This window comes from Rhinatrema bivittatum, chromosome 9, assembly GCF_901001135.1.
Source record: "Rhinatrema bivittatum chromosome 9, aRhiBiv1.1, whole genome shotgun sequence".
NCBI lineage: Eukaryota > Metazoa > Chordata > Amphibia > Gymnophiona > Rhinatrematidae > Rhinatrema > Rhinatrema bivittatum.
Window position 1 is genome coordinate 171,893,945 of NC_042623.1, and position 25,988 is coordinate 171,919,932.

General features: G+C 47.1%; 1 protein-coding gene across 3 annotated transcripts in view; it reads right to left on the reverse strand.

Moving 5' to 3' along the window:
* GFM1 (G elongation factor mitochondrial 1) overlaps nucleotides 1–25,988 on the reverse strand; it is a 174,113-nt gene that overhangs the window by 147,044 nt on the left and 1,081 nt on the right. For all 3 annotated transcript variants that reach the window (XM_029615162.1, XM_029615161.1, XM_029615160.1), the window contains exons 2-5: nucleotides 24,044–24,196; nucleotides 13,645–13,777; nucleotides 5,420–5,624; nucleotides 4,316–4,432 (exon numbers count right to left, since the gene is read on the reverse strand). In XM_029615162.1, the coding sequence (XP_029471022.1) occupies nucleotides 4,316–4,432; nucleotides 5,420–5,624; nucleotides 13,645–13,777; nucleotides 24,044–24,196 (608 nt within the window). The remainder of the gene's footprint in view (nucleotides 1–4,315; nucleotides 4,433–5,419; nucleotides 5,625–13,644; nucleotides 13,778–24,043; nucleotides 24,197–25,988) is intronic.

The following is a 25,988-nucleotide window of genomic DNA, read 5'->3' on the forward strand; positions in this document are numbered from 1 at the left end:
GTCCGACCGAAACAGAGACCTGGCCTGAAAAAATCTTTTGCCTTTAGGTCTATCCTCGGGTAAACGGAGCGGCTTGTTATCTCCGAGAGATTGAATCAGGTGCTCAAGGTCTTCACCAAACAAAAGGCGACCTTTGAAAGGCAAGGAACCTAACTGCACATTAGTGGAGACATCTGCTGACCATTTACGCAGCCAGAGTAGTCTTCTGGCCACCACAGCCGAAGTCATAGCTCTAGAAGAGGTATGTATCAAATCGTAAAGAGCATCCGCTCCGAAAGCTACCGCCGCTTCAACGTGCTCAGCACTGTCTGCCTGTTTTCCAGCCTTGGGAAGGTGCTCCTGCAGCTGCTGCACCCAGCGGAGGCATGCATGCTGCATAAAGCTGGAACAAATCGCCGCATGCAACCCTAAAGCAGAGACCTCAAAAACCCGCTTGAGGTGCACCTCTAACTTGCGATCTTGCATATCCTTCAGGGCCATGGAACCCACCACCAGAACAGTGGTCCTCTTAATAACCGCAGACATCGCCGCATCAATTTTAGGAAGCACAAAAGATTCTAAATCCTCCTCCGGGAGTAAAGCTTTCCCATGGTACGAGCGACCTTCAGATCAGCATCAGGAGTCCCCCATTCCGCAGCGACCAACTTGCGAACCAACTTATGGAATGGGAAAGAAACTGGAGGACTCCTCACCTCATCCAGGAGAGGGTCCTCACCCTCTAAGTCCATGTCGCCCTGAGGCATTTTAATCCCCAGCACTTGAAAGGCCAGCGGGAGTAAGACCTCTAGTTCCTCCCTTTTAAATAAACGGACCTCCTTCGGGTCCTCTGCCCCTGGAGTAAGGCACCTCGAGTCATCCCCAAGACCTGCAATCCCAGTCGTCAGTTCACTTGGTCGTGATGGGAAGTCCTGGTCAGGCGCCTCCCCAGATAAACTGGGAGCCGGACCTGAATCAGCAGAGCCATCTCTGGGACGCAAGAGTGACGATGAGAGTTTAACTACCAAGGCTGGACCAGAACCAGCCCCCCCCCCCCCCCCCCCGGCAGCTCCCCCGGGGCGTGCCTGAACGGATCTGGCCACCAGGACTGCCCTAGAGGGCTGATGACCCACCAAAAAGGCATCATGCACTAGGAGAATGAATTCTGGAGAGAACACTCTGCCCCAGACCCCTCAGGGGAAGTAGCATGAGGAACAGGCAATATGGCAGCTTCTTCCTCCCCCTCCCGATCGAAAATTAAGTCAGACTGGGCCAGAGACCAACTTGGAGGACCCTCCCCCACTGCCCCGATGTCTTGGGAACAGCCGCTGCGAAATTCAAGATGGCCACTGTTCCTGCACCGCTGGAGGAAGGAGCATCTAGGACAGGGCCCCGACCTAAAATAGCACAGTAATCCCCGGAGTCACGACGCTGCTTCGCGGATGGAGGAGCCCCCTACGAACGCTCCCCGCCCTCCGTACACACCGCACAGAGACTGGCTCGATTGAGCCGTGGTCTCGCCAAGCCGCAGGCCCTACACACGGTACCATGCGCCATGAAGGGGAGAGGAAATGGATTACATGAGACTGACCACCGAAAAACCAAAAGCAAACACCAACAGAGCCCCCCCCCCCAACCCGAATCGGGCCGCCCTTATCAGCACAGGAGGAGGAAGTCACCTGTTGAGCTGCTGCCTGATTAAATCTGTTCTGTTTTTTGGGGGGTTTTTTCAAAACAAAAACTTAACAAACAAAGGAATTAAGACCTAAACCTGCAATAATAAAAAAAAAAAAAAAAAAAGAGGCAGTCACAGCACCAGAGGGCAAGAAATTCAAAACCCCCCAGTGATCCTGCGGCCGCCAGAGCAGCCTCATGAGGGGAGGGCTCTGGTCAACCAGATGTACACCCTCCGGGCGCACAGACGGGCACACAAAAGGGTGACAACCCCCGACCCGTCCACCTCAACCGGACGGGGTAGGACATATCGGGCCAAAAAAGAAACGTCCAGGAGGAAGGATCAAAAGAACACAGTCCTAGGAAAAAAAAAAAAAAGGGTAGAACTGGAGGTATCACAGTCTCTGCCATCTGCTGGAGATAGAGAAATACTGAGGAACTGCAGGTGGCACTGGGGCTTATGAGGCAGTCTCAGTAAAACTTTCTCTGTCTCCATCTGCTGGCATGGATGCATAAACCCAGGAGTCTGGACTGATCCGGGTACGTACAGGGAACAAATGTTCAAATAAAACCTTTACTAGAAACCTTCTGCATGCAGTGCAAAACTATAGACTAGAAACAAAAATATATTTCCTCCTACACTAAAGTTCAAAGTGAGAAGACATGCATATTCTCAAAACTGACATAGTATGGCCCTTGTACCCAGTCACTCCTCTCCATGCCCCCATTACCCCTCTCTTCTCCCAACTATTCAATCATCCCTTCATATGCTCATATCCTTGTCCAACATTCCTAACACCCCATATCCTCTTCCCTATGCTCCCTTTCTGCCCTTCCCTACCCAAAATATCTCTGAACACCTTTCCTGCCTCTTCCTGCACAGCATCCCCCACTCCCCCAACTTAGCAGCCCCACACTTCCATCTCTCTTCCCTGTCCAGCAGCCCTCAACCACTCCCTCCTCCACCTCTCCTTACCCAGCAAGCCCAACCTCCTTTCCCACACCCCTTCCTATCCTGCACACTCCTGATTCCCTATCTCCCCATGCCTTCCTGCTAGGCAGACTCCAACTCCTATCTTCCCACACCTTCCTTCCCAGTATATTTCCCCCTCCTCCTGGCTCCCAGTCAGCAGAAAAGACTTCAGTCCAGTCCAGAGTCTCCCTCTCTTTTTATCAGCAGCAGATAAAGGCAAGAAGCACTGAGGAGAGGAAGATGAGGAGGCAGCAGCAGCAGCGGATCTACAGAGCACGCACCTTTCTCCCTTATGCTCCTGCTTTCATGTCCAGGCCCCATGGGGTGAAGAGAGCATCAGCAGCCTCGCTGCCAGGCCAGACAGAGGAAGATAAAATTGGTGTCCTGCCAGGCTCATATGAACAGGAGTTGGTGACATCGTGCTCCGATCTGGGTGAAGGAGAAGGGAACCACCTCTCACTGGCCAGGAAGAGGAGAAGGAAGCAAGAGCAGCTTCCTGTCATACCCAATAAAAGAAAAGTCAGCCAACTCCTGCCCAGACTGATACGGAAAGATCAGTCTTCTACTGGCTTTGCGACACACTAGTGTGTCCCGACACACCTGTTGAGAAACAGCGTCAGTAAAATGTTTTCTGTCTCCATATGCTGGCAGGGATGCAAAATCCAGGAGTCTGGACTGATCTGGGTATGTACAGGGAAAGTATGATGGGAAAGCACACTGGATAAATACAAAGGCAACTTTTGTTTTAAACCATGATAATCTATTCTGGTATTTTGGAACAAATGTACTGACAAAATTCCATAACCCTTGAGACTGTGTTGCAATGCAGGAAACCAGGCATGAATGACAGAAGAGCAGCTCCAGTTTCTTGCTGGATGCAGAGGATGTGGGGGCCTGCAGCTTGCTGTGGTTGTTCCAGCGGACCACATCTGAAACCCATCCTCCTCAACTAACATTCTTGGTTTCCAACACAAACACAGGGATCCACATAGCGTTACAGAATTATCAGCTTTCTCCTTCCCACTATAATTACACCTGGCCCAGAGCAGGGGCGCCATGAACAGCATCAAGCAACAGGGGCTCTGGGACTTTCTTACACATGTAACAGCAGCCAATATTCCCACCTTCACATCTGCTCCCATACACACCCCGATCTGCTGGGCAGCATCGGGTGTGCTGAGCTTCTGTCCTGCGACAGACAAAATAAACAGAGTAGTCACATATTAAACAGCAAGTACCAGCATAGTAGTTAGAGCAGTGGGTTGAGGACGAGGGAAGCAAAGGTCCAAATCCTTGCCTTGCTCTCTATTAGATCGCAAACCCTTCTGGACAGGAAACTACCTACTGTACGTAAATGTTACTTGTCGAGCTTGGGTTTAGAAAAGTAAATCCAAAAATCAAATCCTTATCAAGCAGCAATAATTAAGCCAGGCTCCTTTACGTTTCTTTTCAATGTGAGGTTATTTGACTATTTCATGAGGGAAGACCAGCCCACAGCTTGTACCCTCAGCCCCTTTTTGTCTATTAACTGGTAATGCAGCCTGAGAATTGTCTACTGCCCAAGGGTCACCTGGGCTCTGATCCCTTATGTGAAAACCTTTGGCCCACATTTTAGTGCAAGCAGTGGGGCCCACACTACTCTTACCAAGCTCCACTGCTCAGTACGGCGCAGACAGACATTTTCTTACTTACCCATATTCCCCATCAAAGTATAAAGCACGCTCCTCAATAAGGTCTATAACCCCTTTAAAATGATTCTCCCGGCCGATGGGAATCTGGACAAATGCTGCGTTGCAGTTTAATTTTGATCTGATAATAGAAAGAAAAGCCAGGGCTCAGCTTAAGGTGCTTCTTGAAAGAGAGAATGCTTTCACTTGTGTTACTGTTGCTAGTTTTCTTATTTAGTTATCACCTAGGTGGGATTCTCAGAAATTACACTCAGCAAATGAAGCAAAAAGAAAAAGTCTTCAGAATGGATAGGAAATAAGAAAAGGTGTGCCATGTGCTATCTGCATTATTCTACCACATTCAGACTTCCATTGCTAAAGACCCGTAAAATCTCAAATCTATTTTTAAACCTATAGAAAAAAAGAGCTGCAGTGTCTTTGAAAGAAAAGGACTCTCACAGAGCACCCACCCTTTCTCCCATTTCTTTGCAGATTTTCCTTTTCCCCTGGGAAGCTTTTCAAACTTTTGCCTCCACTGGATGGCCTTGTTTTGATCTGATAAATTTAATCTGTGTTCTTTTTCCCCTTTAGATTTTAAGGGATTAGGCATAGAGGAGCAGTCCAGTGGCTAGAGCAGTGGGCTGAGAATGGGGTTCAAATCCCACTCCTCGTCAACCTGGGAAAGTCACTCCACCCTCCACTGCCTCAGGTACCAGCCGTCCCTGAATTTGTAACTCACCTAAATCCTGGATTTTGTAAAAACAAGTCATTAGACCAAAATTCCAAAGCCAAAGATTAAATGATTAAGACTTTACAAGGCAAACGAATGGCAAAAAGAAAAATCAATTAAAAAAAAAAAGTTTGGAATGACACAGCTGCCCTACTGCAGGCCAGGATCTTAAACAATGTTATCGTGACGGGTACTTTGTGTCTAACTTCATGCATTAAATGCCTGCAATTGAGTGCACAGCACATTCATACTTACAAGGTATCAGCACAACCATGAAAATCTGAAGCCACATATTCAAAAGAAAGGAAGGCAACAAGCACAGGCCAAACGAGGGAAGGGGGATTTTTCACACAGTGGTTCTCATTGGTCCATTTCCTAGAATGGCTCCCCTCTGCTTACCTAAGCTGCTGTATGGCTCGGTTAGGATCGGAGCCCAGTCTGTCCAGTTTATTGATGAAGGTCAGAAATGGGACACCATAGCGCTTCATTTGCCTGTTTACTGTCATTGTCTGGCACTGAACACCTCCAACGGCACAAAGGACCAGTACAGCCCCATCCAGGACTCTCAAGGCTCTTTCCACTTCAATTGTAAAATCCACATGCCCTTAACAAGGAAGCAAAAATCTGTGCTCATGATCAGAATGAGGCAGCAAACCAAAGTAAAAATGACAAAAAACGTGGCACCTATTAAACCCATTTGATCTAAGTACAGACAAGGAAACAGGGCAAACATATACATTAAAACAGAGCAGTTTCTAGAATCCAGTGAATTACAGGATCCGAGGCAGCATGGTTTCACCAGAGTTACGTCAATCAATTTATTTGACTGGGTGACCACAGTGTTAAGCTTAGTTGAGTGCCCTAGATGTAGTGTACTGGGATTTCAGCAAGACTGACACGGATCCACATAGGCAACTTACAAACCAACTGAGCACCCTAGTTAGAGCCCTAAAGTACCTAACTGGTAAGAAAATTATTGAGTGGGAGGCAATGAAGGGAATTGTTAAATGGAATTCACTCCAGGGAAAGAGAGGTTACTTGCAGGTGTAATACAGACTCTCAGTCCTCTGTCTGGTTCTGTTTAGCAATTTTATAAGCAAGCTTGCCGAAAGGCTATTAGGAAAGGTTCGCCTTCTTGTAAGGATTTAAATCCTTGGAATCAGATACTCTACATTTTTTAAAATTCTGTGAAACTGTGTAGCAAGAGAATTATTTTTGTGATCGCTCACCTTGAATGCCAACAGATAATACACAGATAAATACTGTTTTAAATTTTTACATATATGAGTGGTTTTACAGTTGCTTTAAAGTGCATGATAACCTGTGGTGCCGAGTCACTGAATATTGGTGACAGCTGACTATGAGAGCCTATCACACTTTTTATTTGATACCTTATACAAACTTTTTATGAATAATTTTTCAGTGCATCCTACTTGTAATGTTTATGATTTATTAAGCAGTAAGTGTACTTTTATTTTGGTCTAGTACAGTTTGTCACATATAGAAGTGAGGCCTGAGAGAATGAGAAATTACTACTTACTTGATAATTTCCTTTTCTTTAGGACAGTCAGATGAATCCAGAACAAGTGGGTTATGCACCTCTACCAGTAGATGGAGACAGAGCAAACTGACATCACAGTAAATATATATCCCTGCAGGGACATCAGCATGCCAGTATTCCCTTCAAACGCAACTGTGGACAGATTAGCAAAACTTAATTAAACAGATAACCATTTCAATACTCAGCCAACAGGAAACACTGAGCTCAGACAAGATTTATTTACACCAGTCTAGGGACTGTAAGAACATTTACCAGTAACCACTGTAACACGAAGCCATGGAGAAGGACCATAACACAACAATTCAGCAGCCAAGGGAAGGAAGCTGGATTCATCTGTCTAAAGAAAAGTAAATTATCAGTAACTAGTAATTTCTCATTTCTTAGCATCCAGTCAGATGATTCCAGAATAAGTGGGATGTACCCAAGCTACTCCCGAATATGTCGAGAGGCTGTTCACAGTCCAGTCAAAAACGCACGTGAAAAAGCTGTGTCCTCCCAGGCTTGCACATCCAGTCAATAATACCTGGAAAAAGTGAGTAAGGAGGACCACATCGCAGCTCAGCAAATGTCGACGGGAGACAACAATTTTACTTCCACTCATGACGCTACTTGAGCCTTAGTGGAATGGGCCCTGACCTGACTAGGTAATGGCTTTCCAGCATCAACATATGCAGCTGTGACTACTTCCTTAATCCAGCGAGCTATGGTAGCCCGCAAGGCTGGCTCTCCCTGCCTAGTACATCTGTGAAGGACAAACAGGCAATCCGTCTTCCGTAAAGGCTTAGTAACCTCCAGACACTACACAATGTGTCTCTGGATATCCAAAGCTTGCAACAAACGATACTCCTCTATCTCTCTGTCCAGAGATGGGCTGATTCAAGTGAAAGTCAGTGACCACCTTTGGTAGAAAAGAAGGAACAGTAAGCAGCTGTATCACTCCTGAAGTCACCTGGAGGAATGGCTCCCAGCAAGACAAAGCTTGCAGTTTGGAAAACCTATGCGCAGAACAAACTGCCACAAGAAACACCATTTTCAAGGTCAGTAACCACAAGGTCAGATTATGCATCGGTCTAAACGTAGGGCCCGCTAAGAAATCCAATACCAAATTAAGACTCCATAAGAGCACTGGAAGCCACAAAGGAGGATGAAGATGTTTCACTCCTTTCCAGGAAATGGGCCATGTCAGGATGAGCCGACAAGGAACTATCATCCACCTGACCTCTGAAACAGGCGAGAGCCACTATTTGTACCTTTAAGGAATTAAGGACCAAGCCTTTATTCAAGCCATCCTACAAAAATTCCAAAATGAACAGGATCTTGACCGAACAAGAACAGTACCTCGACCCTCACACGAGGCCTCAAACACTCTCCAAACCTGCGCACAGGCAAAGGAAATGGAGAACTTTCTAGCTCTTAGCAAGGTGGAAATCACCGACGCAGAGTATCCACATTTCACCAAAAGAGCCCTTTCAAGGGCCGTACCATATGCCAAAACAGAGTCAGATCTTTGTCAAGAATAGGACCCTGCTGCAACAGATCCCTGTGCGTTGGAAGCCAAAATGGCAATTCTACCAGGAGCTGCTGCAGATCTGCATACCACAGTCTCCTGGGCCAATCTCGAGCAACCAAGAGCACCATCCCTCTTTGGTACTTGATCCTTCGGACTAATCTGCCCAACATGGGCCATGGAGGAAAAGCATACAGCAACTTGTCTTCCGGCCACTCCTGAACAAAGGCAAAGGCATTGCTCCCCAATGACTTCTGATCTCTCCTGCAACTGAAGAATCACGGAACTTTCACATTGTGAGAAGCTGCCAGTAGGTCTAGAAACGGGAGACCCATCGATCCAGAATCATCTGAAACACCTCGTTTGATAGCACCCATTCTCCTGGGTCCAGAATTTCCCTGCTGAGAAAGTCAGATCTTACATTGTCTTTCCAGCTATATCTGAAACTGAGATCATCTGGAGATGTAGTTAGATCAACAAATAGAATGGGCCAATCTCCTGCAATACTTGTTGGCTCTTGGTTCCTCCCTGCCAATCTATCAGCCCGATACTGTAAAACCGCGGGAGAGCGGACGAACGCCCGCTCTCCCGGCGCACGCACCGGCCCTTTGCCGGTGCGAGCTATCCAGTATGCTCCAGCATGCAAATTAGGCGACGTGGTGCAAACGAGGGAAAGGAGGCGCTAGGGACACTAGCGCGTCCCTAGCGCCTCCTTTTGGCCTGGAGCGGCGGCTGTCAGCGAGTTTGACAGCTGACGCTCAATTTTGCCGGCGTCGGTTCTTGAGCCCGCTGACAGCCACGGGCTCGGAAACCGGACGCCGGCAAAATTGAGCGTCCGGTTTTCGGCCCGACAGCCGCGGGCCGAATTCAAATTTTTATTTTTTTTTTTTTACTTTTTTTTTTACTTTTGGGGACCTCCAACTTAATATCGCTATGATATTAAGTCGGAGGGTGCACAGAAAAGCAGTTTTTACTGCTCTTCTGTGCACTTTCCTGGCGCCGGAAGAAATTAGCGCCGACCTTTGGGTCGGCGCTAATTTCTTAGAGTAAAATGTGCGGCTTGGCTGCACATTTTACTTACTGGATCCCGCGCGCATACCTAATAGGGCCATCAACATGCATTTGCATGTTGAGGGCGCTATTAGGTGCCGCGGGTGGGCCGCGTGTTTTCCTCCCCTTACTGAATAAGGGGTAAGGGAAAACACGCGTCCAGAGCAGGCTGACAGTGCGCTCCGACGGAGCACACTTTACTGTATCGACCTGTATGTAAGCCACAGTCGTTGCGTTGTCCGACAATATCTGGACCGCTCGACCCTGCAGCCTGTCATGGAACTGCAAACATGCCAGGTGGACTGCCCTGGCTTCCAAACGATTGATGTTCCAGAGAGACTCTTCTGAATCCCAGTGCCCTTGCGCTGTCAGCTCCAAACAGTGAGCTCCCCAACCATGGAGGCTTGTATCTGTCGTCAGTACTAGCCAGTCCGGTGGTGCTAGGGAAATTCCCTTCCTTGGATGATCCGGCAGGTGGAGCCAAATCGAACAGTTCAGAGACTGCTGTTTCCACCGAGACAACAGGGAGTGCTGAAGAGGATGCATATGTGCTCTTGTCCATGATACCACTTTCAGGGTTGCTGCCATTAAACCAAGAACTTGCAGTTAGGACCATACAGTCGGGTGCAGAGTATTCATCAATTCACACAGCTGTGCCAGCAGCTACTGAATTTGAGCTTCTGGCAAGAAAACCTTGCCCTGCTTCGTGTCGAACCAAACCCCAAGGTATTCCAATGACTGAGCAGGCTGAAGACTGCTCTTGGTCAGGCTCACCGCCCAGCCAAGCTCCTGCAACAGGGAGATCACCTTACAGGTCTCACCAGGTGGCTCTCCTCCAGTGACCTGGCTCAAATCAACCAGTCGTCCAAACACGGGTGTACTAGGACCCCATCCTCTCTCAATTCTGCCTCAACTGCCACCATTACCTTGGAAAAGGTCCTGGGAGTGGTGGCCAGACCAAAAGGCAAAGCTTGTAACTAATAATGGCGTCCCAGAACTGCAAACCGCAGAAAGCGTTGATGTACTAGTTGAATGGAAATGTGAAGAAATGCTTAGGACCAGTCCAAAGAGATCAGAAGTTTTCCCAGAGCCCGGCCACCGAGCGCAAGGTCTCCATGCGAAAATGCATCACCCGCAGATGATGATCGACACCTTTGAGATCCAGGATGGGACAAAAGGATCCCTTTTTCTTGGACGCAATGGATTAAAATGAATATTGTCCCCTATTTTCTTGAGATGAGGGGACGGGAATCACAATCCTCAGACTGAGAAGCTTTGCCAATGTATCCTCCACTGCCTGCTTCTTCTGTAGGTAGTTGCAGGGAGAGACCATGAACATGTCCCAAAGAATACTGCAAAACTCCAGGAAATATTTTCGTATCACCTCCAGGACCCATTGATCCGATGTGATCTTGACTCACCTCTGATAGAAGAAAGACAAGCAACTCCCTATATATCTTGTACCCGGGGATGGGTCGGCAAACTTTCATTGGGAGGCTTGAGAGGATCCACTACTGTAGTGACTGAAAAAGCCGGCAGGGGCTCTGCCCTGCCCCCACTGCTGTCGCCAGCAGATCAAAGGCCCTCATAGCACAGAGGGTCCTGGGAACCTAATTGAGCATGAGGCAGAAGACCTCTTGGAGCAGGATTGTGACGTCTGCTGCTTATCCTCCGGTAAATGAGGAACCAGTGATTCGCCCCACTTGCTGGCCAGTTTCTTCAACTTACTCCCAAACAAGAGCAGGCCTTTAAAGGGCAATTTCGTGAGGTTAACCTTGGAAGTTGGATTGGCCGACCAATTTCCCAACCATAACTGACATCTGGCTGTTATTACCGAAGCCACCCCTCTGGCTGAGGTGCGGACCAGATCGCAGTCTGCATCTGCCAAGAAGGTGGCCACTGGCTCCAAAACTGCCCTGGTATTTACCCCCAAGTCATCAACCTCTTGAGAAAGAAGTAAACAAGAGCGAGCTACCAGAGAACAACAAGATCCTATTTGCAAAGTCATTGCCACTGCTTCAAATGCCTGCTTAAGGATAGTTTCAATCCTCCTATCGTGTACATCCTTCAAGGCCGCTCCTCCCTCTACGGGGATAGTCGTCCGCTTGAAGACTGCACACACAAGTGTATCTACTTTTAGAAAACGCTCTCTTACCACTGGATCCAAGGGGTACAAGCCTTCTAAAACCCAACCTCCTTTGAAATTAGCCTCTGGGATGCCCCACTCAAGATCCATCAATTCTTGAATGGCCTCCATCACAGGGAAAAATCAAGAGGCTTTACACAGAGAAACCAAAATGGGATTTTTCTTTGACTCAGACATGCAGTTTGCCCCAGGTACTATCAGCATTTTCAAGGTCTGGGAAATCAGGGCCGGCAGTTCATCTCTATGGAAGAAGCATACCCTAGTCCTATACTGTTCTAATCCTGGAGGAATTTCCATCCTCAAGAGAGTCAGGATTGGCATCATCATCTGTGCCATCTGGATCTCTATTGAGCAGTCCTGCTGCCGCTCTAGGAGTACTCTGGCACTTAAAAGTAGGTCCAGCCAAGGTTTGCACATGCGACTCTGCCCTGGGAGCACTGGACGGGGCTGAAGACTGCATCTGCAGAAAGGATTGCAATCCCTGGAAAAATCCTACCCATGAAAATGTAGAAGTATCTAGACTAGAAGGTACCGGAGGCATGCTCACTAAGCTGCCTTCTCCTGCTGAAGAACCAGTTAGAGGAGTTCCAAAATCAGGAGCCCCACCTGAAATGTCTACCCAGACCTACACCTGTCTGGGAAGAATGAGGTTTACTAAAATCAAAGGAAGATAATTCTCCCTGAGCCTCCAAACAGCACTGGCACTCCTGGTTGAGATGCCCGAATATGACAGGCAGTACAAAGAGAAAGGTTTCTTAGATGATAGGCGCCATTAGGCAGACAGCGTTGATCAGTGGCCGGAGGCATGCGTCTAGCTTTTTTTTTTTTTTTTTTTTAAAGCGTCCAAAAAATTCTAGGCATCCCTAGGATAGGTGCTGTAAAAATTAAGCACACAGCCACGCTCAACTTGTACACACAGGTAAGTGGGCGGCCACTTAAGGCATCACTTAACTTGGACGCACAGACTACTAGGCCTGCCTAAGCGTTCAAAAACTGGATGCACAACTTGCATGCATAGCTAGACGCACAAACCAAATACACAATCTTGTAGAGGACAGCTTAAAGAAAGCATGCGAAATGGCATTGAGGCCTACCACGTGGTGCGCCACAAAAAAGCCTCAGAGCAGGGCCTAGCCTACAGAGGCTGCTCAACCCGCCAGGCTGCCCACATCCCTCGACCTCCCACAAAAGCAGGACGAATGTTGGAATGGCGCGCCAAGCAGGGAGACTGGGGGAAGGAGGAAGCCCTACAGGAAAAATCCCTCCTTCTCTGTCTCTGTATTTTTTTTAAACTTACCTAAGTTCAGCCTTATCTGGCTGAGTATAGAGTGTCTCTGGCTGCAGGGGGAGAGGGCATATGCCATCACTGTCATGCTCGGCTTCCTGCACCCGCTGCTTAACAGCTAAGTCCACGTTGGCTGAAAAAATAGCTATCGGACCAAGGTACTCATCTGAAGGACCATGGAAATCACCTCAGGAATTCTCAACTGGGGGAGGGGCAAATTTATTTTCCTTATTTCTCCTTTTTCAAATCGAAGCAATCCTACTAGTAGGCTGATGTCACTGCAGGGACATATATACTGTGATGTCAGCTTTGCTCCATCTCCATCTGCTGGTAGAGATGCATATCCCACTTATTATGGATTCATCTGACTGGATGTTAAGAAACAGCAAATGCATACAATAAAAGGTTCACAAGTAGTCAGATAACCCACAGGCTGGGAATACCAGATACTGCGCAAGGAGCCAGCTGCCCATTGATGGTATACCACAAATCAGCAGACAGCTATCATTGTGATGATGGAACTGGTAATCTACTCACATTTTCCATCTAAAATGCAGTATATGAGTGATTATTTGTTACAAGCTCGTCCACACAGTACAAGAATAAGCCAAAATCATTCATATTGATATATTTGTATGAAAAAACTTCACAAGACTAAACTAACATAATAAATTTGGAATAAACTAACAGAACCTATCCAACATTCTAGCCACTATTAATACAAGGATGTCGCCAATTGACAATCTTTTTTTTTTTTTTTTTGGAGGGGGGGGGGGTGGAACAGTTCAGGTTTAATATTTATTTAAATGCAACCATCCGGATTTGCTAGTAGTTTGCTCCCCCCTCTTGGAGTGGAAGAGTAGCCTAGTCAGAGCAAGGATTAGGCGTAGAGCAGCGAACCAGAGAAGCCAGGGTTCAAATCCTTGTGGCCTTGGGCAAGTTACTTCCCCTTCCACTGCCTGAGGAACACACAGATAGCGGACAGGGAAATGCCTACAATACCTGAATGTAATCAGCTTTGAGGTGTCTGAAAAGCGGAGTATATAAATAATTCTTGAACCTCCTATGCACTTACCTGGTGTATCAATGATGTTGATGTTGGTTTCCTTCCACATAGTATAGGTGGCTGCAGACTGAATTGTGATTCCTCGCTGTCTTTCAAGGTCCATGGAATCCATCACTGCACCAATACCATCTTTACCTTTCACCTAAACGCAAAAAAAAACAAACCAAAAACCTCAATACACTGCAACTGTAATTTCAAAGTTTTCAGAAATGCATGACATTTTACAAATAATTCAGTTTATTAGTAAAATGTCATGCACTTCTAAAAACATTCAGTTTTTCTATAATCCAAAATTTTAAGTACATAGATACAGAAATAAAAAAAAAAAATTCTCCCCATACTAAGCAAGTTAGTTCTAATGTCCAGTTTTCTGGGGCTTACTGTGTGGAATAAACTTCCTTCACATATCCAAGACGCTGCCTCTCTCTTTCTTTCTAGTCCAAATTAAAATTTCATTTCTTCCAATGGGTCAATTCTGGTCTATAAAGGAAAATTAGGACTTACCTGATAATTTTCATTCCTGTAGTACCAAGGATCAGTCCAGACTGCTGGGTTATGCCTCCCGTTCAGCAGATGGAGTCAGAGAGAAACTGAAAAGGCACCACTGATATACCCTGGTGCGCCCCCTGCGATCCTTCAGTATAATCCATAACAAAGCAGTATGAAAATTAGAAAACTATGGCAAACTCTGTGACTAGATCAAGATAAAGATGAAAAGTATGAACATGTGGAAAACGAGGAAACCATGCAGTCAACCATACAAAAAAGAACAAGTACCCGTAAAAACAGAACCCGAAAAAAGAACAACAGTTGCGGGACTTTACACTCTTCACTGATATGGGCGGGCGTCTGGACTGATCCTTGGTACTACAGGAATGAAAATTATCAGGTAAGTCCTAATTTTCCTTTCCCTGTACGTACCAGGATCAGTCCAGACTGCTGGGAAGTACCCAAGCTGCCCTAAACGGGGTGGGACCCTGACAGTCCCGCACGAAGCACACCACTGCCAAAGGAGTCCACCGTCGGAGCGCGCACGTCCAAACGGTAATGTCTCGCAAAGGTGTGCAACGTCTTCCAAGTAGCCGCTCGGCAAATTTCCTGTGAGGAAATAAAACCACTCTCTGCCCAAGACGCCGCCTGGGAGCGCAGAGAATGAGCCTTAAGACCCTCCGGAACGGCGCGACCTTGGGAAATGTAAGTAGAAACAATCGCCTCTTTCAACCAGCGTGCTATCGTAGCTTTCGAAGCTTTATTCCCTTTCTTTGGACCACCCCACAAGACAAACAGATGATCCGACAACCGAAAAGGGTTGGTAACGTCCAGGTACCACAAGAGCGTCCTTCGAACATCCAACTTGCGAAGTTCCGGTTGCCGCGACGCCTCCGCTCCGTCAACCGCAAAAGCCGGTAGGTCCACCGTCTGGTTGACGTGAAAAGCGGAAACTACCTTAGGCAAAAACGAGGGAACGGTACGTAGAGAAACCCCCGAATTAGAAATACGGAGAAAAGGTTCCCTACAAGACAACGCCTGAAGTTCCGAGATTCGGGGAGCCGAACAAACAGCGACGAGAAAAACAGTTTTGAGAGTGAGATCCTTGAGAGTAGCCCTTCGTAGGGGTTCAAACGGAGAAGTACAAAGACCCCGGAGAACCAAATTTAAACTCCAAGAAGGACAGATAGGTCGTACCGGGGGGTCGCAAATGCTTAACTCCTTTTAAAAATCGTGCAACGTCCGGATGCATGGCAATGGAAATTCCGTCAAGTTTACCGCGGTAACAGCCTAGGGCTGCTACCTGCACACGCAGAGAATTATAGGATAAACCCTTCTTTAGACCCTCTTGCAAAAAAGTCAGAATATGAGACACCGTAGCCTTCCGCGACGGCACTTCCAGACCCTGACACCAGGAGTCAAAAACTCTCCATACCCTGACATAAGCAACCGAGGTAGGGGGCTTACGAGCCTGCAGAAGAGTAGTAATGACCGACTCGGAATATCCTTTCTTTCTCAATTGCCGCCTCTCATAAGCCAAGCCGCTAGACAAAAGCGATCGGCCTGGTCGAAAAATACTGGACCCTGCCGAAGGAGCCGAGGCAGATGTCCGAGACGCAAGGGGCCGTCCACCGCTAGATTGACGAGGTCGGCGAACCACGGCCTCCTTGGCCACTCCGGGGCTACGAGAACGACGGGTCCCGTGTGGGATTCTATTCGCCGCAATATCTTCCCCACCAACGGCCACGGTGGAAACACATACAGAAGAACGTGCGTGGGCCAGGGAAGAACTAGCGCGTCCACGCCCTCCGAACCGTGTTCCCTTCTGCGACTGAAGAAGCGAGCTGCCTTGGCATTCAAACGAGTTGCCATGAGGTCCAACCGTGGAGTTCCCCACCGGCGGCAGATGAGTCTGAGTGCCTCGGGAGATAGTTCCCACTCTCCCGGATCTAGTCATTGCCGGCTGAGATAGTCTGCTTGAACGTTGTCGACTCCTGCGATGTGAGACGCCGCAATCCGAGACAGGTGCTGCTCTGCCCACACCATCAATTGGCTGGCTTCGGTTGCCACCGGTAGACTCCGTGTACCGCCTTGCCGATTTATATACGCTACCGTGGTTGCGTTGTCGGAAAAAACCCGAACTGCTCTGTCCCGAATCAAAGGCAGAAAATGTTGTAGCGCTAGGCGAACCGCCCTTGTTTCCAAACGATTGATAGACCACTTGGTTTGCGAAGGCGTCCAACGTCCCTGAGCGGACTGAGACTGACAGACTGCTCCCCAGCCCGTCAGACTGGCATCGGTCGTGACAATAATCCATTGGGGTGGCTCCAAATCGGTTCCTTGAAGCAAGTGGACCGGATCCAACCACCACTGCAGACTGGTCCGTGCTGGGGGTAAGAGTGGCAAAGGTATCTGAAACTCTTCCGATTTGGGGTCCCAACGAGACAGAAGGGCCCTCTGTAGCGGCCGCATATGCGCAAAAGACCACGGAACCAAATCCAGAGTCGACGCCATATATCCAAGGACCTGTAAGTAATCCCATACCACTGGCAAGGAAAGGGCGAGGAGACGGCGAACGTGCGCCATCAGCCGCTCCATCCTTGCCCGTGGCAGGAAAATCTTCCCCACTTCGGTATCGAACGAGGCGCCCAGAAATTCCAAATTCTGGGAGGGAATCAGATGGCTCTTGGGGTAATTGACTACCCACCCCAAGGAGTGGAGCCGATGGAGAACTGCCTGAATTGCGTCTTCGCAGAGACGGCGCGATTTCGCCCGAATGAGCCAGTCGTCCAAATAAGGGTGTACCAACACTCCGTCTCTCCGAAGACTCGCCGCCACGACCACCATTACCTTGGTGAACACTCTCGGAGCTGTCGCCAGACCGAACGGAAGAGCGCAGAACTGGAAATGAGATCCCAGGACCATAAAGCGCAGAAATCTTTGATGGAACTCTTGGATTCCTATGTGCAAGTAAGCCTCCATGAGATCTAAGGAAGCCAAATACTCGCCTTTGTGTACCGCGGCGATGACCGAGCGCAGGGTCTCCATCCGAAACCGCGGTATGCGCAAAGCCCTGTTGACCCGCTTGAGATCCAGAATCGGCCGGAACGTGCCCTCCTTCTTGGGAACAATGAAATAGATGGAATAACGGCCTGTGAGCTGTTCGGCGGGCAGCACTGGCACTATTGCTCCCAGCTCCTGTAACTGCTCCAGGGTCTGAGCAATTCGTTGTTGCTTTACCAGAGAACCGCTGGGAGAGATAAGGAACAAATCGCGCAGGGGCTTTGCAAAATCTAAGGCGTATCCGTGAGAGATAATGTCGAGGACCCATTGGTCCGTGGTAATTGTGGCCCATTCCTCCCGAAAGTAAGAGACTCGTCCTCCGACCTCCGGGACGGAGGAATGGACCGGCGTCCCTTCATTGAGCCGCTTTAGAGGTGGCGAAGGTATGAGACGCCCCTGCGCGTGCCGGCCTTCTACCACGAAAGGAAGGAGTCCATGACTGGGAGCGCGTAGATGGCTGCCTTGTAGCAAAGGAGGAGCCCCTCCCTGATCGCTGCCCGCGAAATCGTCCGTGAAAAGTACCCGAAGGGCGAAAAAATCTAGGCCTATCCTCTGGTAACTTGAACACCTTATTCTCCCCCAAAGACCGGAATAAGGTCTTCTAACTCGGTGCCAAATAACAGTTTTCCCCGAAGGGGAAAGGAACCGAGTTGGGCCTTGGAGGAAGAATCTGCTGCCCAGTGACGCAGCCAGAGTAACCTCCGAGCCGACACTGCCGAAGACATAGACCGGGCCGAAGTGCGGAGGAGGTCATAGAAGGCATCTGCGGCGTAAGCCACCGCAGATTCTATGCGGTTTGCCTGCTCTGCTTCATCCGGAGGCAGATCCTGAGATGTCAACATCTGTTGTACCCAGGGAAGGGTAGCCCGTTGTACCATGCAACTGCAAACTGCCGCCCGTACTCCCAAGGCTGACACCTCAAAGATGCGTTTAAGCAACGTCTCCAACTTCCGATCTTGAAGATCCCTAAGGGCCGTACCCCCTGTTACGGGAATGGTGGTATGTTTTGCCATGGCAGTGACCGCCGAATCCACCCTTGGCACCCTAAGGAGCTCCAAAGATTCAGTAGGGAGAGGGTAAAGCTTATCCATAGCCCGGCTGACTCTAAGAGTTGCCTCCAGATTATCCCATTCCCGGGACACAAGCTGAAACAGTTTATTGTGAAAAGGAAAAGCATGCGCGGGAGTGCGGAGTCCATCCAATTCAAAATCCCCTGGCTGGGCATTTGAGTCTATCTGGGGTATTGGAATCTTTAGTTCCCTAAGGACATGAGTAATCAACGGATCCAATTCCTCCTTATGAAATAACCTGAGAATCTGAGGATCATCTCCCTCAACCGGGTCAACAGGGTCCGTACCCCCCACGTCCGTATCAGGATCCTGAGGGGACGGAGCCTGTGAAAGGGGAACCGGAGCTGCAGGCTGTGGTTTTGGAGGGGGAGCCGGAGAAGCCTGCTGCGGAGGTTTAGGAGGAGCCGGAGCTGGATCCCCCAAGCCAAAGAGACCTGTAGAAACTCTTCCCTGTTTAGCTGGGCCAGGATTACCCTGATCCCATTCCGTTTCGGCTTCCATATACGCCTTATGGAGCAAAAGAACAAATTGTGAGGTAAAAGGATGAGGTCTTTTCAAGGAACCTCCTTTTGCTCCCCCAGGTGGCAAATCAGGCCCGCGGGGGCTAAGGTCCGGCGGGGACAGAGGGGGGAGGTCCTCCCCTTCTTCGGAGGAAATCGCGTCGCCATCGAGCTCATTTAAAATGGCCGCCGAATTTTCCAAAATGGCCGCCGCCCCCGGACTCGGCAGCGAGGACTGCCGAGATCTGCCCGACGCTGCCCGTGCACCAGGGCGAGGGGAAGGGGAGCCCCCGGTCGCGGCTGGCCCCCGCAAGGAGCCCTCACCCCCGGGAAGACACCGGGAGCAAAGGCCCTCGCGGGAGAGCCGGCGGCCGTGATCCCCACACGCCGCACAAACAGTTCCTCGGGGCATTTTTTTTTTTTTAAAGAAAATCCAAAAACGGCGCGAAAAACGGCGCGAAAAATGGCGCGAAAAATGGCTGGGTGACAAGCCACCCCTTCCGGAGACCACAGTGAGTAAAGCAGGCTGGGACCAAATTACCTCGTTTTTTTTTGTTTTTTTTTTTTGAGAGCGCTGCCACCAGCAGCTAAGAAAACTACCTCACAAACAATTTATTATTGGAGCCGGTAGGGGGTGTAGTGCACCCGGCTAAACTTTTTCTCCGAGGAATTAAACTTCTCAGGAGTCGGAGAGGGAGAGTGACCGGCCCACCGATTAATTCTCCCCTCCTCTCACTGGGTAGGGCTGAAAGAAACCCCGGGAAAAGGCTGTAGGGCAGTGCCCTGCCTTGCCTGCTACGGCTCCTATTAGCAGTACCAAAGTAGCAGTACCTCATTAGGTACACAATATTACCTTGATCCAGTCGCAGGATTTCTCCTATATACTAATCAAACCTGATAGGGAAACCCCTTCACAATTCAATTTACAGGAGATCAGGACCGCAAGGTTATGCTCTCTCATCTGCTGGAGTCAGAGATATACTGAAGGATCGTAGGGGGCGCACCAGGGTATATCAGTGGTGCCTTTTCAGTTTCTCTCTGACTCCATCTGCTGGACGGGAGGCATAACCCAGCAGTCTGGACTGATCCTGGTACGTACAGGGAAATATTCCACCCCTGAATGTTACCCTATTCATCACAACTTTGTACTGTTACCACACCATACCTCCTTCACAGAGTTCCATAGAAAACTGAAAAAACAGACTCTTATGCGGTGACAGGTCAGGACATTACATTATGTTCTAAAAAAAAAAAGAGACAGTGACCCCTATAATTCACCCTTTACATTAATCATCTCTTGTATAGGGGGCCACATTTAAATTACTCATGACAAATTTCTGTGTCATGAGGAGTAATGGCCCTAGATATCTATGGGAGAAAATGGCTTGGGATACTCCTGGATGCACTCTCATTGGGTTTTCTATAGTTTGTTTTTTTTACCAGCACTTGTGCCTTACGTCCTACAGTGATCAGGCCTTTTGAAAAGCGGCCCCTCAATTGTGCAATAACCTACCTTTTGCTTTAAGATCGGAATCAAACTATCTGAAGTTTTTTAAAACAAGTTTCCTGATGGTTTTGACTGAAGCTATTTGCTTTGTGCCTACTACTGGTGTGTCACAGTCTTTAGTTTCTGTTATATCTTTTTATATTATGGTGTTTTGTATTTTTATGTATATATATATTTCATGAAAAAAATAAAAGAACCAAAACCCAACAGTCCTATTCCTCAAAATCCAAAAAACAACAAAAGGACACTGTATATAAAACTCTCCGTGCTGTGACACTCAATATGGGCTAGATTTTAAAAGCCCTGCACGCGCAGGGCCCTCGCGCGCCTATTTTGCATAGGCCGCCGGCGCGCGCAAAGCCCTGGGACCCGCGTAAGTCCCGGGGCTTCGTAAAAGGGGTGGGGCGATGGTTCGGGGGCGGGCGGGGGGGTGGTCCCAAATCCCCGGGGGGGACGCGGAAGGAAAGTTCCCTCCGAGGCTGCGCCTTTTGCGCCAACAAAAGTACGCGCGCGCATACTGTTTTAAGATCTACCTCAGCATATTCATATCCAATGATACTGGTGAAACCGCATCAGCAAGCCTGTCAACGGCAGTATATCTTACAACTGCCATCCGGTCTGATCGTCATTTGCGGTGTTATTTTGTTTGTTAAACTATATTATTTTCAAGGTTGATTTAAAATGTCAATTCAACAACCATTTGAATATTCCGTCTGTTCCCAATGCATAGATTCAATATTAGACCCGACAGCGGCCAGTGTTTCGCGACTTGTCAGTCGCTTCTTCAGGAGTGTGTTTTGTTATAACAGATACTGCAATAAGAGGAAAAGACATACTCAATATCTTAAATTCTCAAAAAATACTTAACTTTGAAGTCAGCAGCAGAACCAACCTTCTTCCCGGACTGATCTGTCTCAAAACATTTCAACTCTATGCAGGACAGAGACCACCCTGAACCAGTTGTACCTTTAAGTAGCCCGCGCTTTTTGCGACGTGATGACGTAGAATGCGTCTTAGTGACTAATGCAGCAGGAGAAAGGCGTCCCGTTACTAATGGTGATCGATCAATGAACTTCAAAGGAAAACCTGCATTTCAAGTGCTGAATTTAGCCTGTCAGGATCGACCGTCCCCAATCGGTGGATCCACCGTTGCTCTGCTTGTAATAACCTGTTATAATCACCTCCCCTCCAATTAGAAGATATTTGTTCAAGAACACATACCTTTAAATCATCAAATGTATGCGTCTGTCGGATGCAATGAGATATCCAACAGTTGTAAGATATCCTGCTGTTGTCAGGCTTGCTGAATTGCTGAAATCGAAGTTGTGCGAGAAATCGAACCACAGTGCCTATTTGTCCAACATTGCATGGATCTACAGCACTCATGTGAGCTTTTGTTATGGGTCATTTTGGACATAATTTCACCATATATTCGCAGATGGAACCTTGACTTACAATTATTACGCCTTGAACAAAAATGGATTAATAAATTTAAAACTTTATATGGCCTTAACCAGGATACTGAATGGTCAGTATTCATTTAGGGGTAGATTTTAAAAATTTGCACGATCGCGCACTTTTGTTTGCACACCAGGCGTAGCCGCACTTATCTTATAAAATCCGGGGTCGGCGCGCGCAAGAGGGTGCACATTTGTGCAACCTGCGAGCGCCGAGCCCAGCGCGCGCTGCCTGTTCCCTCCGAGGCCGCTCCGATTTCGGAGGGAACTTTCCTTCGCCTTCCCCCCACCTTCCCCTACCTAACCTACCCCCCCGGCCCTATCTAAACCCCCCCTTACCTTTGTTGCTCGATTTGCGCCTGCTAAAAGCAGACATAAATCTGCTGGCGCGCCATCACCCGACCCGGGGGCTGGTCCGGAGGCCTCGACCATGCCCCCGGCCCGGCACCACGCCCCCGGGTCCGCCCCCGAAACGCCCCGTCATTTCGGGAACGCCCCCGACATGCCCCCCTCCCCGCCCCTTTTACGAAGCCCCGGACTTACGCGCGTCCCGGGGCTCTGCGCGAGCCGGCAGCCTATGCAAAATAGGCACGCCGCACACGAGGGCCCTGCGCGCATAAATCCGGCCAGATTTACGCGCGCAGGGCATTTAAAATCCGCCCCTTAATGTTTTGCTTCATTTATGTAATCCTTACATTTTCTGTTTTTACATATACGTGTTTACTAGGGATGTGCATCTTTTTTTGACGGATGAATATAATCATACAATATTTTCTGATGTCATGTATCAGGGGTCCCCGAAAATGATAGGAAAACCCCATGAAATTTTCATGTTGTTTTCTTATCATTTTGGGGTGGGGGGGGGGGGGGGGGAAGAAAGGGCACACAGGAAAAAAAAAAACCAAACCCACCCCGACCCTTTAGATCTAATTATTTACAATTCCCCACCCTCCTGACCCACCCCAAAACTTTCCTAAAGTACCGGGTGGTCCCGGGAGCAATCTCCCGCTCTCGGGCCGTCAGCTGCCACTAATCAAAATGGCACCAATGACCCTTTGCCCTTACCATGTGACAGGAGCTATCGGTGCCATTGGCCGGCCCCTATCACATGGTAGGAGCAATGGATGGCCTGCGCCAATTTTTAAGATGGCACCAGCCAGTCCATTGCTCCTACCATGGAAAGGGGCCGGCCAATGGCACCAACTGCCCTTACCATGTGACAGGGGCTAAGGGCCTCTGGAGCCATTTTGTTTACTGGCGGCCGACGGCCAGAGAGCGGGAGATCGCTCCCGGGACCCCCGCTGGACCACCAGGTACTTTAGGAAAGTTTTTTTTTTTGGGGGGGGGGGTTGTAAATAATTAGATTTAAAGGGTCGGGGTGGGGGGTATTTTTCGGCTCGGGACAGCCGAAAAACAAAACCATCTGGACCGAGGGAAATCCACGATACCGAAACCGATTCCGGCACCCAATTCACATTCCTAGTGTTTACATCATCTTTGAATCTTCATTCACATTGGCTGCTATCATATTTGTCATCGCCATTTTTAAGCATCTCTTTAAAATGTTTGAGCATTCACTCTGTTCTTGTCAGTCTCTTATGCAGGTCTCCTGATGAATATATTCAGAACATCGATGTCAGGACATGTGTTTGAATGAAAGCTGTGTGGTGGGATGAAATCTGCTTACCTAAAGACTTGGATAAGTTTAAGTATTTTGCTTAGACTGATGCTGCAGGCATCAATTTGAGTTTTGATTTATACTTTAGAATATGGAATTGATCACTAATTAGCGGCACAATTATAAAAGACTGGCATAGGATGACACTGGGTGGAGTTTTCACTAAACAAAGCATATTGGTAAATTTCCAAGTTTGTTGCCTCAAAAATTTATAAGTTTTTTGATTCTATAAGCTTTACTGAATTGTACATTCACGTTTGCTACAATATTTACTATTTTGTATATAGGGTGTGTTAACTCCTCTGTTTGACATTTAATATAATTTGTAAACCACTTTTGTAGGTTTTCTTTAGTTAATTATGCGGTACATATATTTTAAAATAAATACATAAATCAAGTCATCACTCTCAATGTGCTTCAGTTCTGAAGTGGGCGATTTCTTATCCTCTAATAAATATTCCATCGTCCATTCAACAGAGGACTGAGACATTATTACTGCATGCTTGATGACGCCACTCCTGAACCAAAGATCAGTTCTCTCTATATGGCTCAACAGCAGCAAATAAATTTGAAAAAATGGAGATAAAAACGCTAAGAGAAACATTGCAAGCAGATTAGAAGTTACTGAATTGCATGCACAATACCTCATGCATTTGTGCGATCCTGCCTGTGTAATAAAGAATTCGTTCAGTTAATGTTGTTTTTCCAGAGTCAATATGAGCCGAGATTCCAATATTCCGAATCTTTTCATTTGGAGTGATTCCTGAAGAGCACTGTCTACAACTATTCAACAGAACCTGAAATGTAAGGAAATGTTAATTAAATGTCCCATCAACGTGAATTAATACAGAAAAGTTATTTTAGCTAAACTAGACTGCTAGTGGAGAACCACAACACCAAATGATTTTGCTTTGGGTACCCAGGGTGGAAATATATTTAAATAACTTATTTTCCAGGGAAAATGTTTCCTTACATTTTAATTTGTTTTGCTTTTTTTTTTTTTTTTTTGCTTCTCTCTCTATTTTTGTGTTTTTCTTTTAGATACTCAGCCAACCTGGCTTTCAGGATTTTTCCAGCCCTATAGGCACCTTAGAACAACTTTAAACTCACTGATCATATTTCCTGCAGAATAACAATCTTGAATAGAAGACTGTATTTAAAAAGAGTACAAAAAAATCATGTTATATATATATACACATTTATGAAAGACATAACACTGCTTCACTGGCATTATCAACTACTTTACATGTTTTCTTTTGGCAGAGGTAGCAGGCCAGCAGAGCTGGGACACAGCAAATATGTACTCCTTGTTTCCTTGACTCCTTTTCCTCCCTAATCAGGAAGCTTGAGGAAAAGGGAGAAGGAGCACCAACAGTGTGTAAGCATACTGTATCCCCAAATTAATGATCTGACTGCCAAGTAGAAAGGGAGGCACGGGAAGGTCATTTAAATGTAGTAATATTTGGTACAGCTTTTATCAAAGTGATGTCTTGTATTTATTTTATATTTATTTATTTTTAACTTTTTCAGAGACTTCTATTGGTCCACCTTCACATTGGTCTATAAACGGAACATCTATTCCTATTACACAATACGCTACAAACCTAGGAGTCATCATAAACTCAGACCTATCCATGAAACAACATATTTCTTCGTTAACAAAAAAATCTTTCTACAAATTACAACTCTTAAAACGTCTCCGTCCTCTTCTCTTTTATCAGGATTTTCGAACTATTCTACAATCTCTAATCTTCTCTGGTCTAGACTACTGCAACGCTCTTTATTTAGGACTTTCCGATTCTATAATTCATCCTTTGCAAATCGTTCAAAACAGCGCTGCTCGTATTCTGTCAGGTACTCCCATTCGAAAACATATTACACCCATCCTTCAATCCTTACATTGGTTACCAATAAAATATAGAATAAAATACAAAATATAGAATAAAATACAAAGTTCTTACCATTATTCATAGCTTACTACATAACTCATCTTCCACATGGCTTTGCTCATTACTCCGCATTTATAAACCCACCCGTCATTTAAGATCACTAACTCAAAACTTATTAGACATCCCCTCTCCACAACAGGCCAGACTTGATATTACCAGAAGAAGAGCATTTTCTGTAGCAGGACCCACCATTTGGAACTCTATACCCAATTTACTTCGTTCAATATCCAATACCCAACAATTTAAGAAGACACTAAAAACATATTTATTTCAATTAGCATTTAATATCCATCCACAACACACTACTTCAAATAATCAACACTCAGTAACCTAACAATCTCTTCCACATCCTCAACATCACTCATGTTTCCACCTTACGCCTTCCCTCCTCCCATTCATTTTTTCCTACCTTTTCCCTTCCATAAAACATCTTTTACGGCCCAGCTCCACTTTTACTTTTATTTAATTAGATTTTTTGTTACCATGAGGTATATACCAGTTATTGTATTTTAATTTTATTTTATTTTCATCTTTAATTTTTAACTCTATTTATTTTATTTTCATTTTACAATGTAAACCGTTTTGACAAAAAAACCTTGTTTTGAAAAGCGGTATATAAATACTTTTAAATAAAAATAAA